At 42.9% G+C, this 10,534-nt stretch overlaps 1 protein-coding gene and 1 pseudogene across 1 annotated transcript; one reads left to right on the top strand and one right to left on the bottom strand.

Moving 5' to 3' along the window:
* Positions 1 to 714: 714 nt before the first annotated feature.
* On the bottom strand, positions 715 to 6,607 carry SPMIP10 (sperm microtubule inner protein 10). The gene is made up of 3 exons (XM_005557656.4): positions 5,721 to 6,607; positions 4,890 to 4,998; positions 715 to 967 (listed from the first exon to the last, which is right to left on the bottom strand). Exons 1-3 carry the CDS (start codon positions 5,804 to 5,806, stop codon positions 758 to 760), a joined length of 405 nt encoding a protein of 134 aa, XP_005557713.3. The 5' UTR covers positions 5,807 to 6,607; the 3' UTR covers positions 715 to 757.
* Positions 6,608 to 9,521: 2,914 nt separating this feature from the next.
* LOC102121784 (large ribosomal subunit protein P1 pseudogene) lies at positions 9,522 to 9,823 on the top strand (annotated as a pseudogene).
* The last annotated feature ends 711 nt before the right edge of the window (positions 9,824 to 10,534 follow it).

The following is a 10,534-nucleotide window of genomic DNA, read 5'->3' as shown; positions in this document are numbered from 1 at the left end:
GTGATTAATTACCAGTATCCAGAATCTTAGGTATATGTGTGTTGGAGGAGTAGTCAGAAAAGAGGAGGTTAGGTGGAATCAGCAAGTAGCAAAAATATTTCCAAATCTTGCCAGGCGTGGTGGCTCACACCTGTAATCCCAACACTTTGGGAGGTTTAGGTGGGTGGATCACTTGAGCTCAGGAGTTTGAGACCAGCCTGAGGAACATGATGAAACCTCACCTCTACAAAAAATAAAAAATTAGCCAGGCATGCTCTCTTTCCTCCTGAATTGTGCACTTATAGACCCAGCTACTCGGGATGCAGAGGTTGCAGTGAGCCGCTGGGCAACAGAGCGAGACTCTGTATCAAAAATAAATAAATAAATAAGTAAAACATCCTGCAACTCTATTTCAGTTTGGTTCATCTGACATTGAAGATCAACGAGGATGAATAATAAAGATACAGTGAGGAGGAGAGAAAGGTAGAGGAATGTGGTAAGATTAGGCAGTGGAACTGGATTGGTCTGCTGATTCTTATGTGCTTAGTGTGAAATGAATGTCAGCAAGGCAGTTTTCCTTCCTCCTCCACTTCATCTCAGATTATCTCAGAGTGTTTCCTTGCTAAAGCTTGTATAATCTCTAAGTTATACAACTGACTTAAGACCTTTAAACAAATTGAACTTGCAGGTGAAATACAAATTTACAACACATTAAACATTTATCAGAGACAGTAAGAGAGCAGAGATTGAAACACTTTATTATTTTACTCTTCTTTCATCAGACTAGTCGCCTCCTGAAGCCATGGGAAATCACAGTGCTTTGGTATCTGGAGAGAGGCGAATGCAGAGGCATATCTGCAATTTTTATTTCTGGTGGGCCTTTCTGCAAGACAACTTTGCGATCTTCCCCATGGCAAAGCCTTTCACTGTGATCCAAAAACAGAGAGTCTTCTAAAGGGCCAGTATGGATTCCACACACTTCTGCTCGCTAAGAGGAAAGAAAATCTTCTCTGTTACACATCAAACATCATTTTCTTGTTAGATTAAGAAGGAAGTTTCACCAGGAGCCATGGCTCATACCTCTAATCCCAGCACTTTGGGAAGCCAAGAAAGATTGCTTGAGCTCAGGAGTTTGAGACCAGCCTGGGCAACATAGCAAGACCCCATCTATACAAAAAATAAAAAATTAGGTGGGTATGGTGGCACATGTCTGTGAGGCTGAGGCAGGAGAATCCCTTGATCCTGGGAAACCAAGGCTGCAGTGAGCTATGATCACACCCCTGCACTTCAGCCTGGGCAAGAGAGTGAGACCCCATCCCCTCTCCAAAAAAAGATGGAAATTTCCCCATAGTTTTTCTAACCATCCTGGTTGAGAAGGAAGCTCTGCTGAACAGAGGAACATCCCTTTTCTAAAAGCAATGCTTTGTGGGTCAGTGTGATCTGACTACCAGAAAGAGTCACGCAGATTATAAAGGTGATACATTTGGAGGCAGATCGTTGAACTTGAGCTTCACTGCTTAACGTGACCTTTTCAAGTCCTTTACTCCCAGAAGACTCAGTTTTTTCAAATATAAAATGGGAATATTAAAGGATTCTTTGAGTAGCAAATAAAATATATGTGAATGAAAAAGCTTTGCCAACTACTAAGTATCAAAAGGGTATAAAGTATAATGATGCTGTTATGACTGTTGAATAAATAAATAACAACTATTTGAAGTTATTAACTTAAATACATATCTACTTCTGATTCTTCAATATTGCCAAATAGCATTCTGGCCTGTTCTTGGGATGCAGTCCCAACTCTGGTATGTTGTATATATATATATATATATATATATATTTATCAAAAATAAATAAATTAATTAAACATCCTGCAAGTCTATTTCAGTTTGGTTCATCTGACATTGAAGATCAACGAGGATGAATAATAAAGATACAGTGAGGAGGACAGAAAGGTAGAGGAATGTGGTAAGATTAGGCAGTGGAACTGGATTGGTCTGCTAATTACATATATATAAAATGCTGTGTTTTATATATATATATATAGTTCACAGATGGGGGGCCTTAGTCTGTCACCCAGGCTGGAGTGCAGTGGTGCAATCATAACTCACTGCAGCCTGGAACTCCTAGGCTCAAGCAATCCTCCTGCCTCAGCCTCCCAAGCAGCTGGGACTACAGCATACACCACAATGCCTGGATAATTTTTTTTTTTTTTTTAATTTATAGACAGGATCTCACTATGTTGCTCTGGCTGGTCTTAAACTCCTGGCCTCAAACCACCCCCCAGTCTCAGCCTCCCAAAGTGCTAGGATTAGAGGCATAAGCCACTGCACCCAGCCTCTGTGCTACATTTTTTAATGTTGTTAGATGCAGTTTTTAAACTCCTAATGGAAAAATGGTGAGGATAAATAAAAGGAAGGAAAGCATAAGTTAGCATTTACTCAGTGTGGGAACATTCACTTTACTTAATTACTTAATTCACTTATTTAAGTTTCATTGGTAGGAACACTGTCAACTAAATTGCAAAAGTAAAATAGCTCTGAAAAATGATGCTGAATCATAGCTCTAAAAGTAAGGTCAAGAATAAGTGTTTTGATGCAATCAAAACAAAGTTTTTCTTTACTGATTTTAACTTATAAAGTTTACAACCTATAATTCTCATAAATGAAAAAGTCAATACTGTCACCATGCTGAAGCTACTTAGGGCATTTAAAATGACCTGGATACGCTACTAAATTACATGAAATGCAGACTAATATTAAGACTGTAGTAAATCTGAGTAAACATATTTGTTTATTTATTTATTTACTTATTTATTTATTTTGAGATGGAGTCTCGCTCTGTTGCCCAGGCTGGAGTGCACTGGCGTGATCTGGCTTGCTGCAACCTCTGTCTCCTGGATTCAAGTGATTCTCCTGCCTCAGCCTCCCAAGTAGCAGGGATTACAGACATGTGCCATCATGCCCGGCTAATTTTTGTATTTTTAGTAGAGATGGTGTTTCACCATGTTGGCCAGGCTGGTCTCAAACTCCTGACCTCAGGTTATCTGCCTGCCTCAGCCTCCCAAAGTGCTAGGATCACAGGCATGAGCCATCGTGCCAGCCACAAAATGTTTTAAAACAAGCCTGTTGGAATCCCTGCTTTCGATTATTTTGAGCATATACCTAGAAGTGGAATTGCTGAATCATATGGTAATTCTATGCTTAATTTTTTGAAGAATGGTCTCACTATCTTCTACAGTGGCTGCAGCATTTTACCTATAGTAGTTTTCCTGCTGTTTTAAAACTATTGACTGGAGCCGGGTACAGTGGTTCATGCCTGTAATCCTAGCACTTTGGGAGGCCAAGGCAGGAGGATCGCTTGAGCCCAGGAGACCAACCTGGACCATATAGAGAGATCCCATCTCTACAAAAAATACCAAAACTCTCTGGGCATGGTGGCATATGCCTGTAGTCCCGGCTGCTCAGGAGGCTGAGGTGGGAGGATCACCTGAGCCCAAGAGGTTGCTGCAGCTGCAGTGAGCCATGACTGCATCATTGCACTCCTGTCTGGCTGACAGAGTGAGACCCTATCTCTAAATAAATAAATAAATAAATAAATAAATAAAGTAGGCCCGGCGTGGTGGCTAACTCCTATAATCCTAGAACTTTGGAAGGTCGAGGCAGTAGGATCGCTTGAGCTCACGAGTTCAAGACCAAACTGGAAGTCATAGTGAGACCTCATCTCTACTAAAAATCAAAAAGCTAGCAAGGCATGGTGATGTGCACCTGTAATCCCAGCTACTTGGGAGGTTGAGGCAGGAGAATCAATTGAGCTCAGCAGATTGAGGCTGCAGTGAGCTTTGATCATGCCACTGCACTCCAGCCTGGACGACAGAGCAAGACCCTGTCTCCAAAAAGAAAAAAAGGAATAAGTAAATAAAACTGCTGACTGAACAGGAGCATTGAATGGGTAAATCATGTGTAAAACTAGCCAAAATATTCCCGTGCCTTGCTATCTGAATATGCAGTACAACCTAAAAAATATACACTCTGTAGTGTACTTTTAATATTAATGGCATCTTCTGATGATGAGTTTAACAACTTCTAGATAGCATCACGTGAAATTTCTGAAATTCTTCAGTATATAAATAGGTTATTTAAACAAATATTACTATTTAACATTCATTTGCAAGTTTATGTGACAGTACATCAAAATAGTTTTTTTTTTTTTTTTTTTTTTTGAGACGGAGTCTCGCTGTGTCACCCAGGCTGGAGTGCAGTGGCCCGATCTCGGCTCACTGCAAGCTCTGCCTCCCGGGTTTACGCCATTCTCCTGCCTCAGCCTCCGAGTAGCTGGGACTACAGGTGCCCGCCACCACGCCCGGCTAGTTTTTTGTATTTTTAGTAGAGACGAGGTTTCACCATGTTAGCCAGGATGGTCTCGATCTCCTGACTTCGTGATCCACCCGCCTCGGCCTCCCAAAGTACTGGGATTACAGGCTTGAGCCACCGCGCCCGGCTCAAAATAGTTTTTGTATAGTTATGTACATCTATCACCGATATACTAAATTATATATGTATAATTTATTTATTTATTTAGAGACAGAATCTAGCTCTGTCGCCCAGGCTAGATTGCAGTGGCGCAATTTCGGCTCACTGCAAACTCTGCCTCCCGGGTTCAAGAGATTCTCATGCCTCAGCCTCCCAAGTAGCTGGGATTACAAGTGCCCGCCACCACTCCCAGCTAATTTTCATATTTTTAGTAGAGACGGGGTTTCACCATGTTGGCTAGGCTGGTCTTGAACTCCTGACCTCAAATGATCCACCAGCCTCTGGTCTCCCAAAGTGCTACAATTATTGGCATGAGTCACCGCATCCAGCTTAAGGTTTTTTTTTTTTTTTTTCTTATGTATGCTTATGGGGAAATACCTTCAGATTCACATTCCTGAATATCATGTTTTCTTTCCAAGGCATAACATAACGTCTTGGGATCATCCCTTGCTTTAATGAAAATTGTGGCAAATGAATCTCCTCATACCTGACGATTAGGAAAGCAAGAAGAAAAGATATCTTGTGAGCCAAATACAATCATTTTAGCATCATTCCATGGACTGGAGGCAATTGTGCATTCACGTTTGGTCCCCTGCTGCTGCAGGACAGACAGCTGTGCTATTGAAACTCAACTAAAAGATAACCATTCAAGTACCCAGGTATCACCAAGATCAAGTCAGGGCCAGGTATCTGTAACTCTAACTGCATGCTATCCTTTACAATTTGCCCACAATGTCCATTTTAATCTTTTTTTTTTTTTTTTTTTTTTTTTTTTTTTTTTTTTTTTTAAATGAGATGGAGTTCATCACCATGCCCAGCTGGGGTTTTGCCATGTTGGTCAGGCTGGTCTCAAATTCCTGACCTCAAGTGATCCACCCGCCTTGGCCTCCCAAACTGTTGACATTAGAGCCGTGAGCCACTGCATCAGGCCCATTTTAACTTGACTTTAAGGGATTTGCCTCAGGCCTACCCACTGCCTAAAGGAAATGTCTGGCCAGCCACAAAAAACAGTAACTATATTGACTTCTGAATTTATGTATGCTCTACACTCAGGTCACACTTGCTTTCCTTGCACACATATTTCCCTCTGGAACATAAAACTTTCTATATAGATGCCAGAGGGGAACACAAAGTTATTGACCTTATCTTTGTAGCTCCCAGGTTGCAAAACAAGCAAACAAAAACCCCCAGAACCCCGTAAGTCCTTACTTATTAGCAGATTTGTAGGGACTCTCATCAGAGCAGTTGTTACTGAGTTTAGGCAAAGTAGGATAAGTATCTTTCCCTGAAGCCATTCTTGACAGCAGTGGATGGAATTCTCATCTACTTTACTAACTCACTAGTCTAATTATGATGACAACGCTGCTCTGATGTAACAATGTTTTGCTAACTTCATAGTAACTCTCAGCAGTTGTAGTAGCAGTTAAGCGTGTCCAGCTTACAGGTGTGGTGGTGGGTGCCCGTAATCCCAGCTACTCAGGGGGCTGAGGCAGGAGAATCACTTGAACCCAGGAGGCAGAGGCACTGCACTCCAACCTGGGTGACAGAGTGAGATCTATCTTAAAAAAAAAAAAGTGTCCAGCTCAGAGCTATTTTAAGGGCTTTAAAAAAAATCCCCCTTCTGGCCTGGCACAGTGGCTCATGCCTGTAATCCTAGCACTTTGGGGGGATGAGGCAGAAGGATCACTTGAGCCCAGGAATTCGAGACCAGCCTGGGCAACATAGTAAATTCCTATCTCTACAAAAAATAAAAAAATTTGGCCGGGTGTAGTGGCTCATGCCTGTAATCCCAGCACTTTGGGAGTCCAAGGCAGGTGTTATCACTTAAGGTCAGGAGTTCAAGACCAGGCTGGCCAACATGGTAAAACACCATCTCTATTAAAAACATAAAAATTAGCCAGGCATGGTGGTGTGCACCTGTAATCCCAGCTACTCGGGAGGCTGAGGCAGGAGGATTGCTTGAACTCGGGAGGCGGAGGTTGCAGTGAACAGAGATGGTGCCAGTCCAGTCCAGCCTGGGTGACAGAGCAAGACTCTGTCTCAAAAAATTAAATAAATAAATAAATAAATAAGCCAGGCATGGTCACGTGTACTTGTGGTCCCAGCTACTTGAGAGGCTGGGGCCAGAGGATCACTTGAACCCAGGAGGCTGAGGCTGCAGTGAGCTGTGATTGCACCACTGCACTCCAGTCTGGGCAACAGAGCAACAGCTTGTCTCCAAAAAATAAGACAAGACAAGACAAGACAAAACAAACAAAACAAATCTCTTCTTGAGTAAAACATCATTCTTATAATGAGCAATTAAAAAATGCAGATGTTTGTTTGTGACATAATACAACTTTGACACATACTAGAAAATATGTTGAACTGAACAATTATTCAGGCCGGGCACGGTGGCTCACGCCTGTAAGCCCAGCACTTTGGGAGCCTGAGGCGGGCAGATCATGAGGTCAGGAGATCGAGACCTTGCTGGTTAACATGGTGAAACCCCATCTCTACTAAAAAATACAAAAAAAATTAGCTGGGCATGATGGTGGGCGCCTGTAGTCCCAGCTACTGGGGAGGCTGAGGCAGGAGAATGTGTGAACCTGGGAGACAGAGCTTGCAGTAAGCCAAGATCGCGCCACTGCACTCCAGCCTGGGCCACAGAACGAGACTTCGTCATTAAAAAAAAAAAAAAAAAAAAATCGCTTCAAATTAACATTCTTTATTGGTCCATGGCTGATTTTCCTCTTTATATATTGCGCATGCCACCTACAGTCAACTGATTTTCAACAAAGGTGCCAAGAACACACATGAGGGAAAAGACAGTCTTTTCAATACACGGTGCTGGGGAAATTGAACATCCCCATGAAGAAGAATGAGACTAGACTCCTACCTCTTACCATACACAAAAATCAACTCAAAATGGATTAGGATTAAATGTAGCTTGAAATTACAAAACTACTAGAAAACATACGGAAATAGTCTACAACATTGGGCTGGGCAAGGTTTTTTTGTTTTTTTTTGTTTTTTTTTGTTTTCTGAGACAGGGAGGTTCTCTGTCACTCAAGGTTGAGTGCAGTGGCGCAATCACTGCTCCCTGCAGCCTCAACCTCAATCAATCGTGGGCACAGGTGAGCTTCCCACCCCAACCTCCCGAGTAGCTGGGACCACAGGTGTGCACCACTATGCCTGGCTAATTTTTAATTTTTTTGTAGAGATGGGGTTTTGCCATGTTCCCAGGCTGGTCTTGAACTCCTATGCTTATGTGATTCACCCACCCTAGCCTCCCAAAGTGCTGGGATTACAGGTGTGAGCCACTTCGCCTGGCCCAAGGATTTTTAAAATAAGACCTCAGCAAAACAGGCCAATAGCAAAAATAAACACATGGGATTACATCAAACTGATAGACTTTTGCACAGCAAAGGAAACAGGAGTGATGAGACAACCTACGGAATGGGACGAAACATCTGCAAAATATGTACCTGACAAGGGGTTAAAAACCAGACTATATAAAGAATAGTGAAAAATGACCAATCTGATTTAAAACTGGGTAAAAGGACTGGGTGTGGTGGCTCACGCCTATAATCCCAGCACTTTGGGAGGCTGAGGCGGGAGGATTGCTTGAGCCCAGGAGTTTGAGACCAGTGTGGTGTTAGGCATGGTGGATCCTCAGGCAGGAAGGTCACTTGAGCCCCGAAGGTCGAGGCTGCAGTGAGCCATGACTGTGCCACTGCACTCCCAGTCCAGGCAACACAGCAAGACCCTGTCTCAAAAGGTAAAAGATCTTAGTAGACATTTCTTTTTTTTTTTTTTTTTTTGAGACGGAGTCTGCCTCTGTCGCCCAGGCTGGAGTGCAGTGGCCAGATCTCCGCTCACTGCAAGCTCTGCCTCCCGGGTTCGCGCAATTCTCCTGCCTCAGCCTCCTGAGTAGCTGGGACTACAGGCGCCCGCCACCTCGCCCGGCTTATTTTTTTTTTTGTATTTTTAGTAGAGACGGGGTTTCACCGTGTTAGCCAGGATGGTCTCGATCTCCTGACCTCGTGATCCGCCCGTCTCGGCCTCCCAAAGTGCTGGGATTACAGGCTTGAGCCACCGCGCCCGGCCAGTAGGCATTTCTCAAAAGAATGCATGCAAAGGTCAAGTACATGAAAAAATGCTCAACATCACTATATACTGCACAACTGATACGTGTCCCATTTATGTTTCACCATCTATTACATTCAGCTCGAGTGTAAATCCAATTTGTCTAAACCCAAATCAATCCAGCCTATTTTATTTCCTAAGATTTGTCATATTGCAGAATATTTTAGATTATGAAAACTGATTTTAATAAAGGTTACAAGTGAGGATAAATGCTTAAACTACTAAAACAGAGAGATGGAGGGTTATTAGTGCAAGTCCTACCCACTGGCAAGTAGGAAAAATATTAATATTAGGCTAAGCAGGAAGAATTACTGCAAGACATGCTGGTTTGATGAGAGCATAAACTAAATGAATACATACCTAAGAACAGTTTGCACATCTTCATTTGGATAGCCAGAAAGGTTCAGAGAGAGTCATCTGAGATACATTTTTATTTTATTTTTGGAGACAGAGTCTTGCTCTGTGCCCAGTCTGGAGTGCAGTGGCATGATCTCCATTCACTGCAACCTCCTCCTCCCAGGTTCAAGCAATTCTCCTGCCTCAGGCTCCCGAGTAGCTGGGACCACAGGCACATGCTGCCATGCCTGGCCGATTTTTTGTATTTTAGTAGAGATGGGTTTTCACCATGTTGTCCAGGCTGGTCTCGAACTCCCGAGCTCAGGCAATCCGCCTGCCTCGGCCTCCCAGTGTTAGAATTACAGGCGTGAACCACCATGCCTGGCCGATAAATTTTTAAAGAACCTTAAAAACTCCCCTTTCCTCAGCTGCTGCCAAGGTGCTTGGTCCTTCCAAGGAAGCTAAGGCCACACTGGGGTGAGAGCCTCACTTTATCCAGCGATTAGCACTGTGTCCAGCAGCGCCAACCCCACACATGCCCGTGCCATGGCCTCCCTCTCCGAGCTTGCCTACATCTACTCGGCCCTCGTTCTGCATGATGATAAAATCAAAGCCCTCATTAAAGCAGCTGGTGTAAATGTTGAACCTTTCTGGCCTGGTGTGTTTGCAAATGCCCTAGCCAATGTCAGCATTGGGAACCCGATTTGCAATGTAAGGGCTGGTGGACCTGCAGTAGCTGGAGGTCCTGCCCACTCCACTGCTACTGCTTCAGTTGAAAAAAAGTGGAAGCAAAGAAAGAACAATCTGAGGAGTCTGATAAGGACATGGGCTTTGGTCTTTTTGACTAAACCTCTTTTATAGCATATTCAATAAAAACCTAAACTTTGAAAAAAAGAAATAAATAACCTTAAAAATTGAAGCACTGTTTTCTGTATGGCAGTAGGATGCAACACAAGCCAGAAATCTGAATGGTTTTCAAATGTTAAAGAAACAACTATTGGCCAGGTGTGGTGGCTCATGTAATCCCAGTACTTCGGGAGGCTGAGGCAGGTGGATCACCTGAGGTCAGGAGTTCAAGACCAGCCTGGCCAACATGGTGAAACTCCATCTCTACTAAAAATACAAAAAAATTAGCTGGGTGTGGTGGCGTGTGCTTGTAATCCCAGCCACTTGGGAGGCTGAGGCAGGAGAATCGCTTGACCCAGGAGGCAGAGGTTGCAGTGAGCTGATATCGCGTCATTGCACTCCAGCCTGGGCGACAAAAGTGAAAACTCCCTCTCAAAAAAAAAAAAAAAAAAAAAAAAAAAGAAAAAAAAACTATTGATAAAAAACCAGGAAAGTGTGGAGAAGAAACAATCTTGACGAAGATAAAGTAGCTTCAGGCATCAATGCCCTTAAAAAGGCATAATTTTGCTAGAAAAATTGGCAATATTTATAATATGTGGCATTTAAGTACTCAGATTATCTTTCTTAATGTACTAATTCTAAAATCACCTCCCATAAATTGTTTTGAGTCAATATCCAGTTACCTTTTAAAAATATTTTTCTTGGTTATAGCA

This window comes from Macaca fascicularis, chromosome 6, assembly GCF_037993035.2.
Source record: "Macaca fascicularis isolate 582-1 chromosome 6, T2T-MFA8v1.1".
Taxonomy (NCBI): domain Eukaryota; kingdom Metazoa; phylum Chordata; class Mammalia; order Primates; family Cercopithecidae; genus Macaca; species Macaca fascicularis.
The sequence above is the reverse complement of the archived record's forward strand: the minus strand, read 5'-3'. Positions and strand labels throughout refer to the sequence as shown.